At 35.6% G+C, this 19,097-nt stretch overlaps 1 protein-coding gene across 1 annotated transcript in view; it reads left to right on the top strand.

Moving 5' to 3' along the window:
- The window catches only part of cbl (Cbl proto-oncogene, E3 ubiquitin protein ligase), a 97,905-nt gene that overhangs the window by 57,668 nt on the left and 21,140 nt on the right, over positions 1-19,097 (top strand). The window contains exons 3-6 of the mRNA XM_039764228.1: positions 12,721-12,867; positions 13,615-13,771; positions 17,062-17,183; positions 18,355-18,492. Of these exons, the coding sequence (XP_039620162.1) occupies positions 12,721-12,867; positions 13,615-13,771; positions 17,062-17,183; positions 18,355-18,492 (564 nt within the window). The remainder of the gene's footprint in view (positions 1-12,720; positions 12,868-13,614; positions 13,772-17,061; positions 17,184-18,354; positions 18,493-19,097) is intronic.

Here is a 19,097-nt window from a genome sequence, read left to right as displayed (position 1 = left end):
GCCATTTAAAGCTGTTAATGGCAAAACCTTATTTAATAGCTTTGTCTGGCCTCATTCTTTCTCAGTTGCCAAAAAGGTTCTGCCAAGATTTTATTTGTTTACTATAAAGTTGAATAAAATATTCCATTTACAAAGTAGATTAGCTTGGAATTTACTCTGCTTCTTTAGCATTTGGTCAAATGTGGAATATTAAAGAGAACATTGGCTAAATTTGTGGTGCGTTTATTGTAAACGCACAACCCTGCAGAAAATGTTTAAAATTGAAACTGTCACCTGCATCTAAGGATTTTGACCTTGAAATCGGCAGATCTCCCGAGATGAATCCAAGACATGTTTGAAATATCATAAGCATATTTAGCTTTGGATCTGAATGTGATGCATGCATGCACGGATGCATGTTTGCAATGTACAGACTGCCAAAGTGTCTTCTTATCAGCATGGAATGTAAGGTGTATGCTTAGTTCTCTTTCAGGATTGATAGTGCATACCAATTGCATCTCAGTTTATGTGACCAACAGGAATACATTTTTTATTCTATTCTTTGCTGGTGCAGTTCCTGCATTGTTTCTGCTCTTTCTATAGTTCATTATGCAAGACCAGTGATGGCTCCAAAATGTATGCTGCCTGTGTTCATTTGCTTGTATACAGTACTTAAATAAAACACATCGTGATTGTTTCTTTTAGCATATGACTGTTAGATCATCAATGAAAAAGAAAGGCATGTTTACAAGTAAGACATTATGTGATTCTCTCACATTTATGCAAAAGTATCTGTGATTTTATTATCTAATTTTATACATTTTCATGATATTTACAACTAATTTCATTATGACCTTCAGAGTTTATATATATATATATATATATATATATATATATATATATATATATATATATATATATATATATATATATATATATATAGAGAGAAATATAATTACTGCTCATCACTTGTCCAATACAGTCCCCACAGTGAAGCATGGCGGTGGCAGCATCCTGCTGTGGGGGTGTTTTTCAGCAGCAGGGACAGGACGACTGGTTGCAATCGAGGGAAAGATGAATGCGGCCAAGTACAGGGATATCCTGGACAAAAACCTCTTCTCCAGAGTGCAAAGGACCTCAGACTGGGCCGAAGGTTTACCTTCCAACAAGACAATGACCCTAAGCACACAGCTAAAATAACAAAGGAGTGGCTTCACAACAACTCTGTGACTGTTCTTGAATGGCCCAGCCAGAGCCCTGACTTAAACCCAATTGAGCATCTCTGAGAGACCTAAAATGGCTGTCCACCAACGCGTTACCATCCAACCTGACAGAACTGGAGAGGATCCCCAAATCCAGGTGTGAAAAACTTGTTGCATCTTTCCCAAGAAGACTCATGGCTGTATTAACTCAAAAGGGTGCTTCTAATAAATACTGAGCAAAGGGTCTGAATACTTAGGACCATGTGATATTTCAGTTTTTCTTTTTTAATAAATCTGCAACAATTTCAAAAATGATTTTTTTTGTCTTTGTCAATATGGGGTGCTGTGTGTACATTAATGAGGAAAAAAATTAATTTAAATGATTTTAGCAAATGGCTGCAATATAACAAAGAGTGAAAAATTTTGAAAAAATTGAAAAAAAGGGGGTCTGAATACTTTCCGTACCCACTGTGTGTGTGTATGTATGTATATAGCTACGTTCACACCAGCAATGTAGCATAAAGCAATGTAGATTATGTGAACTGACTCTGTCAACCAAGTCTAAGGGTAGAGACTAAAAACATTTTTTGGGCTTAAATCCACATTAAATAGGATTTAGTCATTGGATTAACAAAAGTCTGAATAGTTAAAACAGTTGGGCATACTGAAAACTGAATTAGCTTCCAAAAAAAAGGCAGACTATTAGAAAATGCATGTTTCTGAACTGAGGTGTTTCAGAAGATTACTGTTGATTATGTTAGGTAAAACATGGGCACTTCTGTCAATTTTTATCCATTAAGACAAATGTTTTGTTTCAGAACATAACAGATAAAAAAATTTGAGAGGTATATAAGTTTTCAAGCAATACCATGTATTAGAAATAAAGTTTAATAATCAGTCAGACAATTGGTATCAATTTTTCAAATTCATCTCTCCTTCAAATAGCAAATCTCTTTATTTTGTGAAGCATTTTTTGCCTTGTGCAGGACACTAATGTCTAGTTTGCAATTATATTCTCTTCTTGTATTGTCTCCTTTCTGACATGACCCTTGTGTAAGTTCTCTGAACACTCTGCTAACCTACCTTAATTTTATGTTACTTTCATGATGCCTTCCTGCTACAGGAGCAAAAAAACTGGGCTGATGTCCTGCTTGGCTTTATGCTCTTCACAAGTGCTCCCTGAAACTAATAGAGGCTTTTGTGTGAGAGACTAAAATGACTGCTTCTCTGAAATAAAGGACCTTTCAGAGAGTGTGTGTGTGTGGTATGTGTGTGCTTGTGTCCATGTCTGAAGCGTTTGTGAGAACCTGAATTCATTTATTTACATCCTGAGTGATAAACAGTCCTTTTTTGGTGATGGCACGATATTCTGTCGTCTCTAAAGAGACCCCTTGTGAACACAGCCTCCAGTGAAAGAAAGCCCTCATCCTCATCTGTCTTGGCAAATGTGGGTACCGTTTATCTGCTTTTTCTTGTGTTCTTGTAATTGCAGCTTGCTGTATTTTTCCGGAAAAGAGTCCTACCCAGTATGCAACAGTAGTCAGTGTGGAAATTATACAAAAGTGAAAAGAATATCCATTCTGTTGCTAGAATACTTTTACACAGGGCATTTTTCCCCATCCAGTAAACACATAACTGCCTAATTCTACCACCAGAGGTGGTAGTGTGTAAATTGCAAGGGAAGCATTATGGTCTATACCTAACCAGACAATGACAGAGACTTTATGTGAAACTCTGCTGGGAAAGCACATTAACTTGAAAAGGAGTGAAGCATGTATGTGTTTAAGACTCTTATTTTTAGTTTTTCTGTTTTTGTCATAGCAAAAGATTTCAGGTTTTGTTTTGTCTCTTGATAATTTTGGACCCTGACATGTCAGTGTAGGATCACTGTATATTAACCTACTTTAATTCTGTCAACACTGCATGTGACTAGCTCAGCTTTAAATATTTATGTATTGTATGGAAATAAAAATGTAAAGTGCCTAAAAGAGGAGTCTTGATAACGGGGCACACTTATGTTGTGTAAGAAGTTGGTATCCGTGAATGTTTGTTTGTTCTCCAGGATTCACTGTCATTCATTCTGAAGAAGGCATTTTTTGTGTGGGGGATCTTTTAATACTTTTTTTATGTATGTTCGGGCTGTAACAATGGGATTAATTCAGTATAAAATACCTATAACTCTTCCCGTCTCGCTTAGCGAATGACAGGTTGTATCTGTACATATATACAATCAAATGTAATATGAGAAATCTTGCACATTCCTTTCTTAGAAATTCATTTCCCTATTAAGAAAATATTTTTAACTTGAAAATAGATTTGTTTTAACAGTATGCTAATGCTTAATTTGTTACAGAGAGTTTTTGGTTCCAGGTGAGCAGTAAATAAAATGTTGGGCATCCACACAACACCATTGAAAAACAAGTTGTTCACTAGTGTAAACACGATGCTAATAGTTTTCATCTATTTTCTGTACCAGCAGTGCCCAATTCTCAGTCTTGAGTGCTGGAACTTGTTATAAAAGTGAAAGTAACTTTTATGTTGATGCTTCATATAAGTGAATTCACTGTTATTGTTTTCATTCCACATTTTAATGCAGATATTTTATTACTGTACAGTGCGCATATGTGTACAAGGAAGCATGGTGTTTCTTTCTAAACACATTCTCCTCTCCCTTCATTGTAAGTTGCAAAATTTTCCAGAGAAAATACCTATTTTAAAAATGTTATGAACTAGCTGCGTTTCCTGGTGTTGTCCGAGTATTGTTTAAAATATCAGTGTAAGATATCGTGCTGCAGTCATTTCAAACAGAAGGAATAATTTGACAGGATGAGAGGAATCTGCAGCCTAAATACAGGTTATTCTTTATCACATCCCTTTCCAGGGTAAGTTTGGTGTTTTTCAAGCCATAGTAATTCCTTTACAAACATGCTATATACGCATTTGCAAAGCGAAATTGTGTTCTGATGTTAAGTGCTTTCTATAAATTAAATAAAATATCCTGCCCACACTGCCATTTTACATTGGAGGATGTGGGGTATGAAAGAAAAGCTTAACAGTTGTCGAGTATTGATCTGCATTTTGCTATTACACACACATTGTAAAATAGTTTATATACAGTTTAAACAACAAAAACAGCAATATTATGAGATTTGGCCATTTTAAAAGAATACCAGCTGTGCACACTAAGTTGGTGTTTGTTTTCTGCAATAACCTTTCGCACACCCTCCACAGACGAGTGGTTTCCTCTCAAAAGACTAAATCACAGTAAATGTTTTGTGCCACGTGGTTGATTTGGTTTTCATTTACTTCTGTATTTATGGGAGAACTCACACAAGTGAATAGAAAAATATCATTACTACAAGAAACACCAGGAATATGCAATAAAATTTGCATTTCCAAATCTCTCTTGTCACATACGTGCGTCAAATGCAAAAGGTGTAGATCAATACTCAACTACTGTGTTTTTTTTTTATATATAAAGTTTTTCCACTGTGTCCCATACCCTTCATTGTAAAGCAACAGTGAATGCAAGAATTCACTTGGCAAATGCAGTGCAATCATAAAACAGGGACTTAATTATTGGCAAGAGATACCTTTTGATATTAGACAAGTTGAGCCTTCCCTGCCATTGTGTTGAGTCACCATGTAGATTTTATTGTAATCCAAACTGTCTCTGAGTTGCTCTCCAGTTTACATTAAAATATGTGCAGCCACTTTTGAGTGAAGTTGGAACAAACATACAAATCTAGATACATGCGTTCATACAAACAGACACCAAGTCTGCATTATTTATGCAGACATACATTCACTTCCAAAGGTTCCAATGTGCTCTTTTTTGTGTTGTTTAACATATCTAGATGTAAATACCAGGGAATAAAAGGTAAAACTCTGATCTCTCTTCTCATATTAGTCTTTTGATCTCACACACAGATGTCTTTAGTGCACCAAAAAAACAAATTGGCCTTGCTATTCCAATACTTTTGGAGGTGACTGTAACTGTGTTACCTGGATTTGTCCCAGATATTATTTAAAATTTCCACAATACTTTTAAAATGGGGAAAATTACTGCATTAAAAATAATTGTGATTAGTGAATGTAATTCATTAAAAGTTTTAACTCCACTGTGAGGTCACAACTCCTGGTTAACAGTGTACAGCTTCAGATACATAGAACTGATACCCACCAGTTGGTGAAAGATGAAATGGTGTCTCAATAAATAACTCTGGATTAAAAAAAAAAAAATTGTGGTAAATGATTATAAAAAAGCTGAATGTAATTGGGTTCAGTCTAACCTGGATTCTCTGCTTGAAAGGCAAGTATGCTAACCATTACACTACTATCTGGGACTGTATGGTGCTGCTTCTCTGTCAGTAGATCACACTTTAGTATTTCATGTTACTTGTTCTGAGCGCAAACAGCTCTGCCACCCCTTCTCAAGGGTAAAGGCTAAAATTATATGTGACAAACTTAACTAACTCTTGTTGAGAAATACTAGTGTGCCATAATCAAACAAAAAAGCTGCACATTACAAACAAATAGAATTTGTATTTTATAGATAGTTTTCCATTCTGAGATCAATAAAGTGCTGTTTTACATAATTACTAACCTGCATTTGTTTATATGGATTTACATTTATAAATGAGTTACTTTTTCAAGGTGCCATGTGGAGATGTTTATCTTCCTTTTATAATATACAAACACAGAACCACACAACAAGATTAGTTCTTACCTGCGTCATACAGTATTTCCGCAGAATTACTCTAAACTGACAATTGTAGGTGCTCCTTGCCCACTGACATTTATTCATGGTAAACTGGTTAAGAGGTTTTGATATTTGAATGACCTTTGGTTTGAGTTCAGTAGTAATTCTGAAGTTCCAGTGGTGTTTCAGACAGGGTCTTCTAAAATGGTGCTCTGATTTTCTTCGCCATTCAGAATGGGAAAGGGAAGTTTTTTGGTTATTACCACTGTCATTAAAAGATCTTGCTTTTTTCAGTTTATTGAAATTGCTTATCCCTGGTCCTTTTTTCTTCTTTTTTTAGTTTTAAGGCATCTCTGTATAGAAATTTGCATTTTCAGATCATATTATTTTGGTGGCCAAAAAAAGAGGAAGTTAACTGGAGAGGTAAACAGTACAGTCATCCCGTATTATCTGGTTCTAATCCTTTCCTGAAAATTATTTCTACAGTATCTGTCTGTGTCTCTGTCTAAGCTGGAAAACTAAAAATCAGATATCAAAAAACTGTTTCCCCTTATTTTAAATTTAAGAAAAAATAACCCATTAGAAAAAAAACCCTGAACCAGCTTCCCCAAGTATCATTGAAACACTCTTAAACACCTAGACATCCATTAACCTTTGATTTGCCCATGATATACAACTGTTCATTCATCTTAAGAATCTCTTAGTGTGCTAATTAATAGGAACATTTCTGCAAATTGGCACATGCTTAGGATACGAGGTAGAAACCCGTTCGTCGTCGCATTTGAATAAAGTGAAGGCTTGCTTCCAAGTAGACCAGCATGATACACTTGTCTCACTTCAAAATGTATTTATAAACAAATTCACTACGCATCCAAGTGCAGTGAGACTTTCAAAATTTGTTCCAGGGGCACTGGAGTTTAAGTGTAGGTAATAGTGAAGAAATGCCCCAGATAACCAATTTGTGGGGTTTGTGTTTGTAGTGAAAAGGCAGGTAAGGTGGGATAACTCTTACTTAACTAGTATAGCCGATTATGTGTGCTGACGTAGAAAGGCACATTTTATGTGCATCACACATAGGCAAACAATATACAGACATTGTTTCTAGATCAACTGCTGAAAGCTAAGTGCTGATTTTATTATTGTATCCATCTATTGCTTTATCTCTGACTTTTATCTCGGCGTGCCAAATTTTGTTATTGTGCTCCATAGTTGTAGAATGAAAGGGTAGTAAATGCTCTTTTCATGCAAGAAAGATTCTTCAGTTTTTTGACTACTTCACAAAAATTATGGGTGTCTGTGTGTTCACATTCGAGTTAACCTGATGGACATGAGCTTCATGTGTCTACTTGTGTTCTAGTTCTACTCTGAAGCTTATCTGACAAATAGTGTTTATATAGTGATTTTCCACACCTCCACACTCCAAATGTTGCAAAAGAAGACATTCTCTCCATACCCACTGCAATGTATATAACACTCTAAAATCTTCTTAATCAATTTCCGCATCACAGCTCTGGGTGCAAGGAACAAAATAAACATTTGCAGGGCCATTCTCCAGTCTATGGCAGATTGGTAACACGTAATATCTGTAGATATCACCATTATATGATCATCTATATATATTTTAAATATAAACATATTAATCTTAGGGAATTACTAATGTAAAATGTGTTTTGGTGGTTAGTGTCTACTCACAACTCCCAGGTATTTCAGTTTGATTTCTTGCCATTGTGCAGTTATCAGTGTCTTAGCATGGGTTTGTTTTCTGAGCATAAGTTAGAATTGCTCATACATGACTGCTGCCACTTTCAAGGTTGGTTCTTGTCTTCAAACTGATGCTATAAGTATAGTCTCCAGCTGCCTGCGATCTGCTGATAAAATAAACAAGTTCAGAAAATGTGTATATATGGACAAATTCTTAACCAGCCACGCCTGAATATGTGTTTAAAATGATGATTGTCAATAAAGTGGTAATGTTGGCAGTGAGTGGCAAGAAACGAGTCTGAGTGTAGTGTACACTAATTCATATGCTTAAGTCTATACTTGTCTATCAGCCTACAAGGAGAAGTTAGCTGTAAGTACCCTGAGTAAGATTACTTAGATGCTTTGCCAATGTGAAAATCATTATGGGCATGCTTCAGCCATGCCCTTTAAGCTATTATCCTCAACCCCTCTTTGGATGAGAAAAAACAGCGCATACAGAAAATTACATTTGAAGTATGTGTAGATTGTGGGCCAGATATAATTACAATATATATTTGCATTTGCAGCCACTGTGACTGCCTTTGCTTGGTGATGCCAGATTTTGTGGGAGTGAAGGGCTGAAGGATTTGGTCCTCATTCCATTCTTTCTCCATGTGCCCTGTTTTCTGTCTGCATTTCATTTTATTTTTTTTTTGTAAATGTACCTATATATTTACTGTGTTTCTCACTTCTGGTTGTTACTCTTAGCAATGTCATGTTGCAGAACGTTTGCATGGGATCCTTTGTGCCCAGAAGAGTGCTAGACAGGAGCAGAACGAGATGTCCTACAACTGGCATTTAAGTGGCCTCTCTTTATTACCTTTTCATGTTGAAGGTTACTCTGAACTATGAGCAAACGTTACTTACACATGGTAATGGTGTAATCATAAGCATGTTATGCAGGGAAGAATGCAATAATGTATTTTCTAGTGAAAAAGTACAACTGAGGAAAGGAAAAATCTCAAAATATCTTGTGCTTGTACTGTCATCAGCCGTTTTTTTTGGGATTGGTATACTGCAGCTGTAGTTGTGTAACATTTTCTCACACCCATCTACCTCCTCAGTCCTAGAGCTGCAAAGTGGAAAAATTATCCTCTCAAGTTAAAGTCCTCCATTTCGGTAGATCTTTTTTTTTTTGTCTTTAATATCCTGTGATCAGCCATGTCTGATAAGCAGCCTCAGTGCCTGCCTTCCTCTTTGATATTGGAATGATATGAAGGTGCATTGGTTATGTCTCACATATAACACGTGCTGTGAGGTGAATTTTTAATACGTTTTGGAAAAATATAATTGAAGGTTGACCACCTTCATTTGATGACTAGATCTGTAAAGCATTTTATGACAAGAACACTGCAGACTGAAGTTGATACTTTTTGATTACTGGGGCACTCTAAGATTTTTCTCTTGCTTTTGTGAGTTTGATGTTTGCTGTTTGTTTTTAATGAACCTTATTTAATTTAGTCCACATAAAAACAGCTTTTATTCTTTTTTTTTGGTGGAGTGGCTGCCATTTAGTCACAAGGCTTTTTTGTTATAATTGAATTGGCCTAACCTCTCATCTAGTTAGTTTTTATGTGTTATCCGAGTATCCATGACTTGTGCAACGTGTCTAAGTTTAATTTCCAAAGTCTTGTGTGTGAAGAAATATTTCCTGTTTTTGTATTTTGTGCAAATGTCTTATGTCAAAACTTTACGGAACTGTACCTACTGTAGAATTACTAAAAATGTCGGTTCCATTCACTGTGGTGCTGTTTTTTTTTTTTTTTAATAATAATTTGACCTCCTCATTTATTGATTAGCATCCTGCAGTTTTTATTTTTTTCCTTTGTCCTTTGGTCCATTTTTATTTTTCTGCATATTTAATATTAAAAAGGTCTACTTAGTTAACATTCAATTAGTTTTCACTGAGTGTATGTAAATAATAAGCTGTTATGATTATTTGCTTGGACCATAAGTAATTTATAAAATATGTTTTATACTAAATAAAATCTAGGTAATATTAAAGATTTTAAGTCTTCATAATCACATATGATCAATTAGCTTCTTTAGGATAGAATGTTCTTTCCCAATGCAAGATTAAGTGTTCGTGATCACCTGAAAAGTGTTGCGTTCAGCTAATCACTGTTGAGCATTAAATCTGTACTGTAAGCACAATAAAAATTCCCATTTGAGTTTCCACAGTTCTGTAATTCGTGTTTAGTCACTCCAGTGATCATCACTTTTCCCACCATTTAAACGTTTGCTTGGAGAGCAATGCTTGTTCAGCTATGTGATAAGATGAAAGATACAGATGAGGACGTCTTTATAATTTAGATTGAATATTGTGACACGTAGGTATTAGTGGAAATTCTATGTTAACAAAAAATGTATCACATGTTAAGATTATTAAAAAAAAAAAAAAAAAACATATAATTCTGAAGTTTATAGTTTTCAGTGGCAGGTTTTGTATTGTAACATTTTAAAAATAAAACTTCTATTGCAATGTGTTCTGTAGGGCTTAATTTGCACAAAATCTGTTCAAACTATTATCCAGGTTTGTTTTAGAACTCTAATGACTGTTCTACTTGTTTGTCACTTGTTCTGTCCATTTGCTGGTCCAATTTATTTACACTCTTCTGGCTTTACCCATGTTGACCTTTTGTTAATTTCTTAAGATAGCTATTAGTCTTGCTTGCAGGTTCCAGTATTGTTTTAATCAGTATACTACTAATGTAATAATAGTATCAAACAAATACTCAAAGTTAGAATATAAAGACAATGTTTGAGAGGTTTATAGTGTCGGTATTGTCACATATAAAGTCAAATTCTTATATGCATATCATAATCAACATGCAACTTATAGTCACTGTCTGGCAGGTATGTTTGTAATTATACATTCAAATGTAAATAATTGTTCCATTTCCAAAATTAGTTTTATACTTCAGGTTTTACATGATTATATCACTGTGGCCAACTACCAAATTTATACAGATAATTATCCCCACCTTGTACCGTTGAAGTACAAAGCAGAACTTCTTAAGTTAACTTGTCAAGTCTGACAAAAAATGATCCATTCATTTGAAACATTCTTTTCTCATTCCATTATCAACACCCCCATAACACATCTTTTTTCACCAGCTTTATCTCTGGACTTCAGCAATCCATTCATTTTCTTTACCTTTTATCTTTCTCTCTTTTCACAAAAGAGTGAATGTTTTAAATTACACAATTGTGAAAGACTTACTAAGTGTACTTTACTGACTAGAGTTTCTATAATCTGTTCAGGTAAGTAAGTTATAGCATAGTCTGTGTCATGTGACTGCCCCCCTCACAACTGTGCATGTGGAGAATGAGGTTTGGATTATACGATTGTTCCAGTCATAGCTCCTGTTCATACATACGTTTTATTTGCCTTTCAAATAAACTTATTAGTAATTAATTTAATTATCTTATGTTCTAGAAAGTACAACCCGCAACTGCATTTAGTTTCCCATTTTAAAAATGGAGGTGCTGCTTATGTGCCATTATTTAGTCCTTTTAATTAATCTGCAACCCCTGAGATTGTAAAACTTTATTTTTATGAATATTTTTGTGCTACTAAAGCTATTTCTTTACTAAAGAACAAAATGAAAATGCCTGACTTCCTTCTGTTGCCTTCAAATTCTGCAGAGTAAGTGCAGATTATCAGTACAAACAGGAAAGAGGAAGAGCGCAAACAGTTTTGGGTCAAAGGTCATGCAGAAGAGGAAAGGGGTACTGAGATGTGGCATGACTATCAGAAGATGGGAGATTACTGAGAAGTAGCTTTCCCAGTCAAATATTGTTTAAAACGGAGCAAGAAAAATAAAATAAGGTGGTCAGAAGTTTAGATTAGTTCATTTTTCAAAATGTGTATTTGTTGCTGCAAAATAGCAATTCTGAAAAGGTGGAGCTTTCACAATTACATAATCTTTTGTATGTACAAGAATTGCATCAGATGCAAATTAGAGGAGCAGAAAGTCTTTGGAAGTGGGGGCATACCCTAAGCATAAGCTTATGTCCATAGCATGTAGTGTCTTGTAACAGACTTGACACCTGTCCTTGCAGCCTGGTATTTAGCTGGGTAGAAATGGCCAATATAGTAACTTCAGTAGTTGAATATGTAAAAACAGTGTAGACATTTGGAATGCTTGGCTCATTTTTGATTAGAGCAGCAATTAAATCCGCTTAATTGGTGCAGATGATGTTTGTTTCTGTCACATTTTGTGACATTCAGGAAATTATGTAACACGTGCGCAGCAACTATTATCCTAAGAGAAGCTAGTTAAACTATCTCTGTACCTAAATTTGCCCATGAAGCAATGGTTATCATATATTTCTTTCAGTGAGTTTTTTTTTTTTTTTGGCTGTTGTTTGGGCACTTCCCTTTTTGAGGCAGATATTTGCATTTAATCTTTAATGCTCAATTTTATACTCTTGATTTCCCTTTTCACATTGATCATAATACATTTATTTACATGCAGCCATTGTTTGATTTATGTGGTTTAATTTGTTTTCAGCACATTTAAACTTCTTGTACCTACTTTCCAGCTTTCTTGCAACATTATTTCATATGAATGAGTGGGTCTTTGATGCAGCTCAAAGCAGTCATGTTCAAATGTCTGTTCCTCTTTGCTTGATTGAAACTAGGTCACTCTGCCACTTCTAGTCTGGTGATCTTGTCTCAGATTATGCAAGGTTTTCTGCACTGGAGTGCTATTAGTGATATCTGGGTAAAGACAGACAGGCCAGATCCAATAATTTATGTCAAACTTTGATCTGCTGCTTAGTCTTTCTCTGATTTGTGAAATGAGATGTCTCACAAGCTATACAGAAAATGAAGCAGATGTCCAACAAATCTCTCATGTAACTGAAGGCAGCATTGTCTGTGGAGTTGGTACATCCATACCATGTTTTGGAAAGTTTCTCATTAACTTTTGGATTAACATTGTTATACTGCAAAGGTTTTAGTGCACAAATGCCCTTTTGCATCTGAAATTGGTACAACTGTAGTGAGCATTTGCTTTGAACATTTTTTTAATATATATAATAATTTATGGTATGTGTTTATTCATGTTCAGCACCGTTTATGTTTTGCAGGCGCAATCTGACTAAGTTGTCATTGATATTCAGTCACATGCTGGCCGAGCTGAAAGCCATCTTCCCTAATGGGACATTTCAGGGAGATACTTTTAGGATTACAAAAGCTGATGCAGCTGAGTTCTGGAGGAAAGCCTTTGGGGACAAGTAAGTACAATTACAATATTCTGACATTGGAACCAAGCACTTAGGTTATTTTTGTATTTTTTTATTTATTTTTGTCATATGTTTATCTCACATACTTACTCTGTCTCTTTTTGGAAAAGCATATCTCTGTCTTAATATTTGGGCTCACTAGTCTAACCAGCATCAGCAGAAAAGCTAAAATAAACGTGCTTTTACTTGACATTTAGCCAAACTGGCCAGCTTAGCTATTGCATAAGTAGCTGGGTTGATCTGACTGTTATGTTTGGCATCAAGAAGCCATTTAGTTTTTGCAGTAAAAATAAGTAAGACATCGGCATTATTTTAACTTGAATTAGGCAGTTAAGTCATTGGAAGAAAGAGTTAAACATACTGGCTACTGTTTGGGTATTTGCCAGTCTTGCCAAGTGGGCTACTGTACAAAACCTTAGTTGAGACAAGTGTGCGTTCAGTGAAACTGTAGAGAGAATATCCAACATTCTAGTAACAAAAATAAGAGAGAAACCACCTGCAATTTGGGAAACTACAAACCTAAGGAGCAAAAGCAGATAAGTATCAAATATGCTCCTCCCAGACTCTGGACTTAAGCAATCTGTGCACAAACATTAGAGACCATACATAAAATCAGCACATTCATCTCGCCAAAGAAATAGTTAATAGTTTCAAACTTGCAGCAGGTATGCTGGACTACCTTAAATTAGGGCACTGTACTGCTGATCTAATTTTTTTCCTGCATATTTTTTCTTTTAGGACGATTGTGCCCTGGAAAGTGTTTCGACAAGCCCTCCATGAATTTCATCCCATTAGCTCTGGACTAGAGGCAATGGCTTTGAAGTCAACCATTGACCTCACCTGCAATGATTACATCTCTGTCTTTGAATTTGACATCTTTACACGGTTGTTTCAGGTAGGGAACGTTTTGTATTTCTTAAGTTAGCAATGTAAATGCAATTGTAGTATTTATTTGTTTATTTTTGGACAGTTTTCTTCTAAAGTAATTGTGAGAAGTATTTGGTGTACATTGAATTACAATGGAATCACTGAAAAATTCTTTTTGTGCAGCTTTTTTTTTCTTCACATGACAAATTTGTGTCTGGTGACATCAGCTCATGCAGGTCTAGGGTTTTAATTATCCTTTTATGTACAGCTTTGACGTTGACTCATTACTGCCACCAACATCTTGGGTTTCTGCCCATGAAAAGTGCAGTATGTCATTTAATGTATATAAAAAAAAATGTTCATGAAGGTGTTTTGCTAGTTTTTTAATATTTGGTTGATGTAGAACTTGTGTTCCCTCAACACTTTGCCTTTTTTTGTAAATTCTAGTAACAAAGATCTATCTCCCTTTTGGCTCTTTGAAATGCTCTTAATTTACTCATGTTTTGGCATCTTCTGAAATCACACTCTTTCTTTATAAAATATTTTGGAACTGCTTATTGTTACATGTTTAGGATAGTTGTTGCTGTAATTAAGTTTAGGATACTGATTTTGACTTAGTTGTAGGTAAAATTTTATATATAGTAGAACTACTCCCTCTTGCTCATTTTTTCTTTTATCCCATTCACTGTTGCTTTTAATGCTGCAACCTTCAAACCATTTTGTATATATTACAGCTTACTTTGTAATATCCCTTCAGTAAAGGTGTCTGCTAAATAAGTATTATTATTATTATTGTTGTTGTTATTATTTACAGAAAGTACCCCTTTGTGCAATATTCACGTATTTAAATACACACACAATTAAGAAACACCTTGATTTTTTTTTTCCATTACTTTTGAATTGTTTTTCTTCTAATTGCATAATTTTACAATTTGATTGTCTTTGAAAGTTAACTTAATGTTTGGAATGCATTTGTACGTGAAGGAGAAGTGTTCTGCTGTGCTCTTTTGAAATCTGTCTGGATACAAAGCAGAAACCATTTGTCTCATCATTGCAAGCTAATCTATACTGTATCTCTATTCTACATGCAGATTTGCTGCAGTTTGAAATTGCACTGCCACGTCCCTTCTTTTTAAACTGTATTATACAGGTGTAACTGGCTTGCCCAGTTATCACATATTTTACGTGATATTTAATGAAAAAAAGAACTTTTAATTGAAGACTTTACAATTGTGACCTAAAATCTTTCCCTTGGGCTCAAGATCACTACTTTTTGTGTTATTTTAGTTGAATGCATAGTTTTTGAAGCAGAAGTCTCAATATGGTTGAAAGTAGAAGAGCCTGCATAGTGCATTATTAACATTTTACTTTACAGTATTGCATTCTAGATCTCCATTACAAAGAGGAAGTTGTTTCGTCTGTTTAATGTCTCGAGCAAGTGGCAAGCATACAACTGATAAATGAATGTGTTGGGTTTTAATGAGTACTGATACTTCTACAGTCATGGCCGAAATTATCGGCACCCCTGGAATTTTCCCAGAAAATGCACCATTTCTCCCAGAAAATTGTTGCAATTACAAATGTTTTGGTATACACATGTTTATTTCCTTTTTGTGCATTGGAACAACAGAGAAAAAAGCCAAATCTGACATCATTTCACACAGAACGCAAAAATCGGGCTGGACAAAATTATTGGCATCCTCAACTTAATATTTGGTTGCACGCCCTTTGGAAAAAATAACTGAAATCAAGCACTTCCTGTAACCATCAACAAGCTTGTTACACCTCTCAACTGGAATTTCCGACCACTCTTCTTTTGCAAACTGCTCAAGGTCTCCCAGATTTGAAGGGCGCCTTCTCCCAACAGCAATTTTGAGATCTCTCCATAAGTGTTCAATCGGATTTAGATCCGGACTCAATGGTGGCCACTTCAGAACTCTCCAGCGCTTTGTCTTCAACCATTTCTGGGTGCTTTTAGAGGTATGTTTGTCCTGCTAGAACACTCATGACCTCTGACACAGACCCAGCTTTCTGACACTGGGCCCTACATTGCGCCCTAATATCTTTTGGTAGTCTTCAGATTTCATGATGCTTTGCACACACACAAGGCATCCAGTGCCAGAGGCAGCAAAACATCCCCAAAACATCTTAGAACCTCCACCATGTTTGACTGTAGGTACTGAGTTCTTTACTCCGTTTTCTGTAAACAGTAGAATGATGAGCTTTACCAAAAAGCTCTACCTTGGTCTCATCTGTCCACAAGACGTTAGCCCAGAAGGATTTTTGCTTCCTCAAGTACATTTTGGCAAACTCCAGTCTGGCTTTTTTATGTTTCTTTGTCAGCAGTGGGGTCCTGCCATAGCGTTTCATTTCGTTCAGATGTCGACGGATAGTTTGAGCTGACACTGTTGAACCCTGAGTATACAGAACAGCTTGAATATGTTTTGAAGTTGATTGGGGCGTTTATCCACCATTCGGACTATCCTTCATTGCAGTCTTTTATCAATTTTTCTCTTCCGTCCACGACCAGGAAGATTGGCTACAGTGCCATGTGTTGTGAACTTCTTGATTATGTTGCGCGCAGTGGACAAAGGAACATGAAGATCTCTGGAGATGGAGTTGTAGCCTTGAGATTATTTTTCCACAATTTTTGTTCTCAAGTCCTCAGACAATTCTCTGCTCTTCTTTCTGTTCTCCATGCTTAGTGTGGCACACTCAGACACACAACAGAAAGGTTGAGTCAACTTTCTCCATTTTAACTGGCTTCAGGTGTGATTGCTATATTGCCAGCACCTGTTTCTTGCCACAGGTGAGTTCAAACGAGCATCATATGCTTGAAATAAAACGATTTACCCATAATTTTGAAAAGGTGCCAATAATTTTGTCCTGCCCATTTTTGGAGTTCTGTGTGATATGATGCCAGATTTGGCTTTTTTTCTGTTTTTTTGTGTTCCAATGCACATAAAGGAAATAAACATGTGTATACCAAAACATTTGTAATTGCAACAATTTTCTGGGAGAAATGGTGCATTTTCTGGGAAAATTCCAGGGGTGCCGATAATTTCGGCCACGATTGTATAAACCATTGTAGCTCACATTGTGTGCTGTCACAGTAAGTGCCATCCTCATCTTCAATGAATGTGAAGTGCCATAGAGCTTAATTAGGCTACTATGGGACTTGTTTGAAGTGTAGAGTCTTATCCTAGCTGTTGCCTTGTTTAACAGAGAGTGATGCACACTGCTCAGCGTATGTATGAATCTGAGGTACATGTGTGCTGTTTTGTTCTCTCTCTGACAAGAAACGTTTTCTTCCCACAGCCTTGGTCATCACTTCTCAGGAATTGGAACAGTTTAGCTGTAACGCATCCTGGCTACATGGCTTTCTTGACATATGATGAAGTAAAGGCCAGGCTTTTGAAGTTTATTCACAAACCAGGCAGGTAAGTCAATGGCAGGCCAAGAATGATCAAACTGCAATGGGAAATGTAAAAACTGAAGAATAAGGTTTCTAAGAAAATTGACACTTCTCGTGCTGTCTGCATTTCATGTTTCTTGTTCCAAAACCTAATCTTACTCCCTTTCAGAAAGTAAAAAATAGCTACTATTATGTAATGTTTTCCAAAAAATATCCTGATGTGACTAATAACTGATTGTTTTTTAAAGTATAAAAGAGTGCGGTTAAATTCAACTCTTATCTTTTTTTTAATTTTATTACATAGAGGGTTTTCTGCTAAGCAATGGCTTTTACCTGTTTACTTATGATTGTTTCGAAGTTGAAAAGCACGCAGTAATGTCTATACAGATGACTAAAAATAATTTTATAATGATGTTAATGACCTCAGTAGCTCAGTGAAGAATATTTGTTCATATCCATTTCTGTATGTTTTAAGCCTCAGAATAGAGGTGGAGGCCCTTAATGCTTTAATCCTGTCAAACAACTTTTGAAACTCACTGCTGTTCAGCTATAACACTATTCCTGTAGACCTTTCCTTTCCACCAAAACACTCCTTTGAGGCAAATATGTGGTCTACTTCTGGAAATAAGGGGACTAGGCATTATCTTCTTAAGCTTGATCAGGCATATCTTCAGTCTGGTACATCTTCCCAGTATGTTTTAACTTACTATTTGTTAACCCTGTAAAGTCAGGACTCTTGGGCTTTGATAAGCTGTACTAATAAAAGATCAAATTCTTTGTGTTAAAATAACTAACATGTTGGGAGTGCCAGTGAAGAGACAAATGCAGTGGAAAGACACCGAAAATACATGTAGGGTAAGAGATCACAAATATTTTTTAATGATTTTGTTACACACACACACACACACACAACATCATTGGCTACACTTTATTCCTTGTCTATTGATTGTATTACACTGCTGCTATTAGAATGTGGAAAGCATAGAAAGAAGAATCTTTTGCACTGTGTATACATAACTGTAAACCTGTACTGTAATGTTACTGAGAAAAAATTAAATAAAAATTATATGTTAAACACAAAATAATAAAAGGTGGGAGTGTTACAACTTTACTTCTTCTGCACATTTAATTTAATTGAACAGTAATGTTTGTGCATAGTTCATGTAATGAAATGTTTTCAAATATTTCCTTTTCAGTTATATATTTCGATTAAGTTGCACTAGACTGGGTCAGTGGGCAATTGGTTATGTTACTGCAGATGGAAATATACTCCAGACGATACCACACAACAAACCACTGTTCCAGGCCCTCATCGATGGATTCAGGGAAGGATTGTGAGTTGTTACTGTTTTGAAAAGCTTTCTTGATATTTTTCTGTTGTCCTTCCCACTTGTCAATACTTTGAATTTACTTGAAGCACTCTGAGGCAGGAAAAGTACTTTATAAGACACAGGAACTTTATCTGATTTTGTGTTTTTATCACCTTGTTCTGTTTCTCAATATCGATTGTCTAGCTTCCCAGCCCTAGACTTGGAGTCCCCTGGCCATTCCTGGTCACTTTTTTGTTTACATGGACACAATAGCCTAAAACTCACCAGTTTTCTTACTTCAATTCTTAGAGAGCCTCTCTTTCATTTAGATAGTCAGACATCCTTTTTTTTTTTTCTCCTTGTTTAATAATGAGAAGGGTTCTTTGCTTTCCGAAGTCTTAGTAGAATATAACATTCCTTTCTGCATGGCATTACAAGCTCTCTGGATCATTCACAGGTGCTTCTAAAGGATTAATCTCTTTTTGTATCCTCAACAGTGACAAGTACTATAGTCATAAGAATACAACTGTTAGTGCATTCAGAAGCACTGTATTTAATTATCTACATATTTATTTTACTTTCACAAAAAATGTGCTATCAAATAGCCTGTGATTATTGGCTTTAAACCT

This window comes from Polypterus senegalus, chromosome 9, assembly GCF_016835505.1.
Source record: "Polypterus senegalus isolate Bchr_013 chromosome 9, ASM1683550v1, whole genome shotgun sequence".
Classification (NCBI taxonomy): Eukaryota; Metazoa; Chordata; class Cladistia; order Polypteriformes; family Polypteridae; genus Polypterus; species Polypterus senegalus.
The sequence above is the reverse complement of the archived record's forward strand: the minus strand, read 5'-3'. Positions and strand labels throughout refer to the sequence as shown.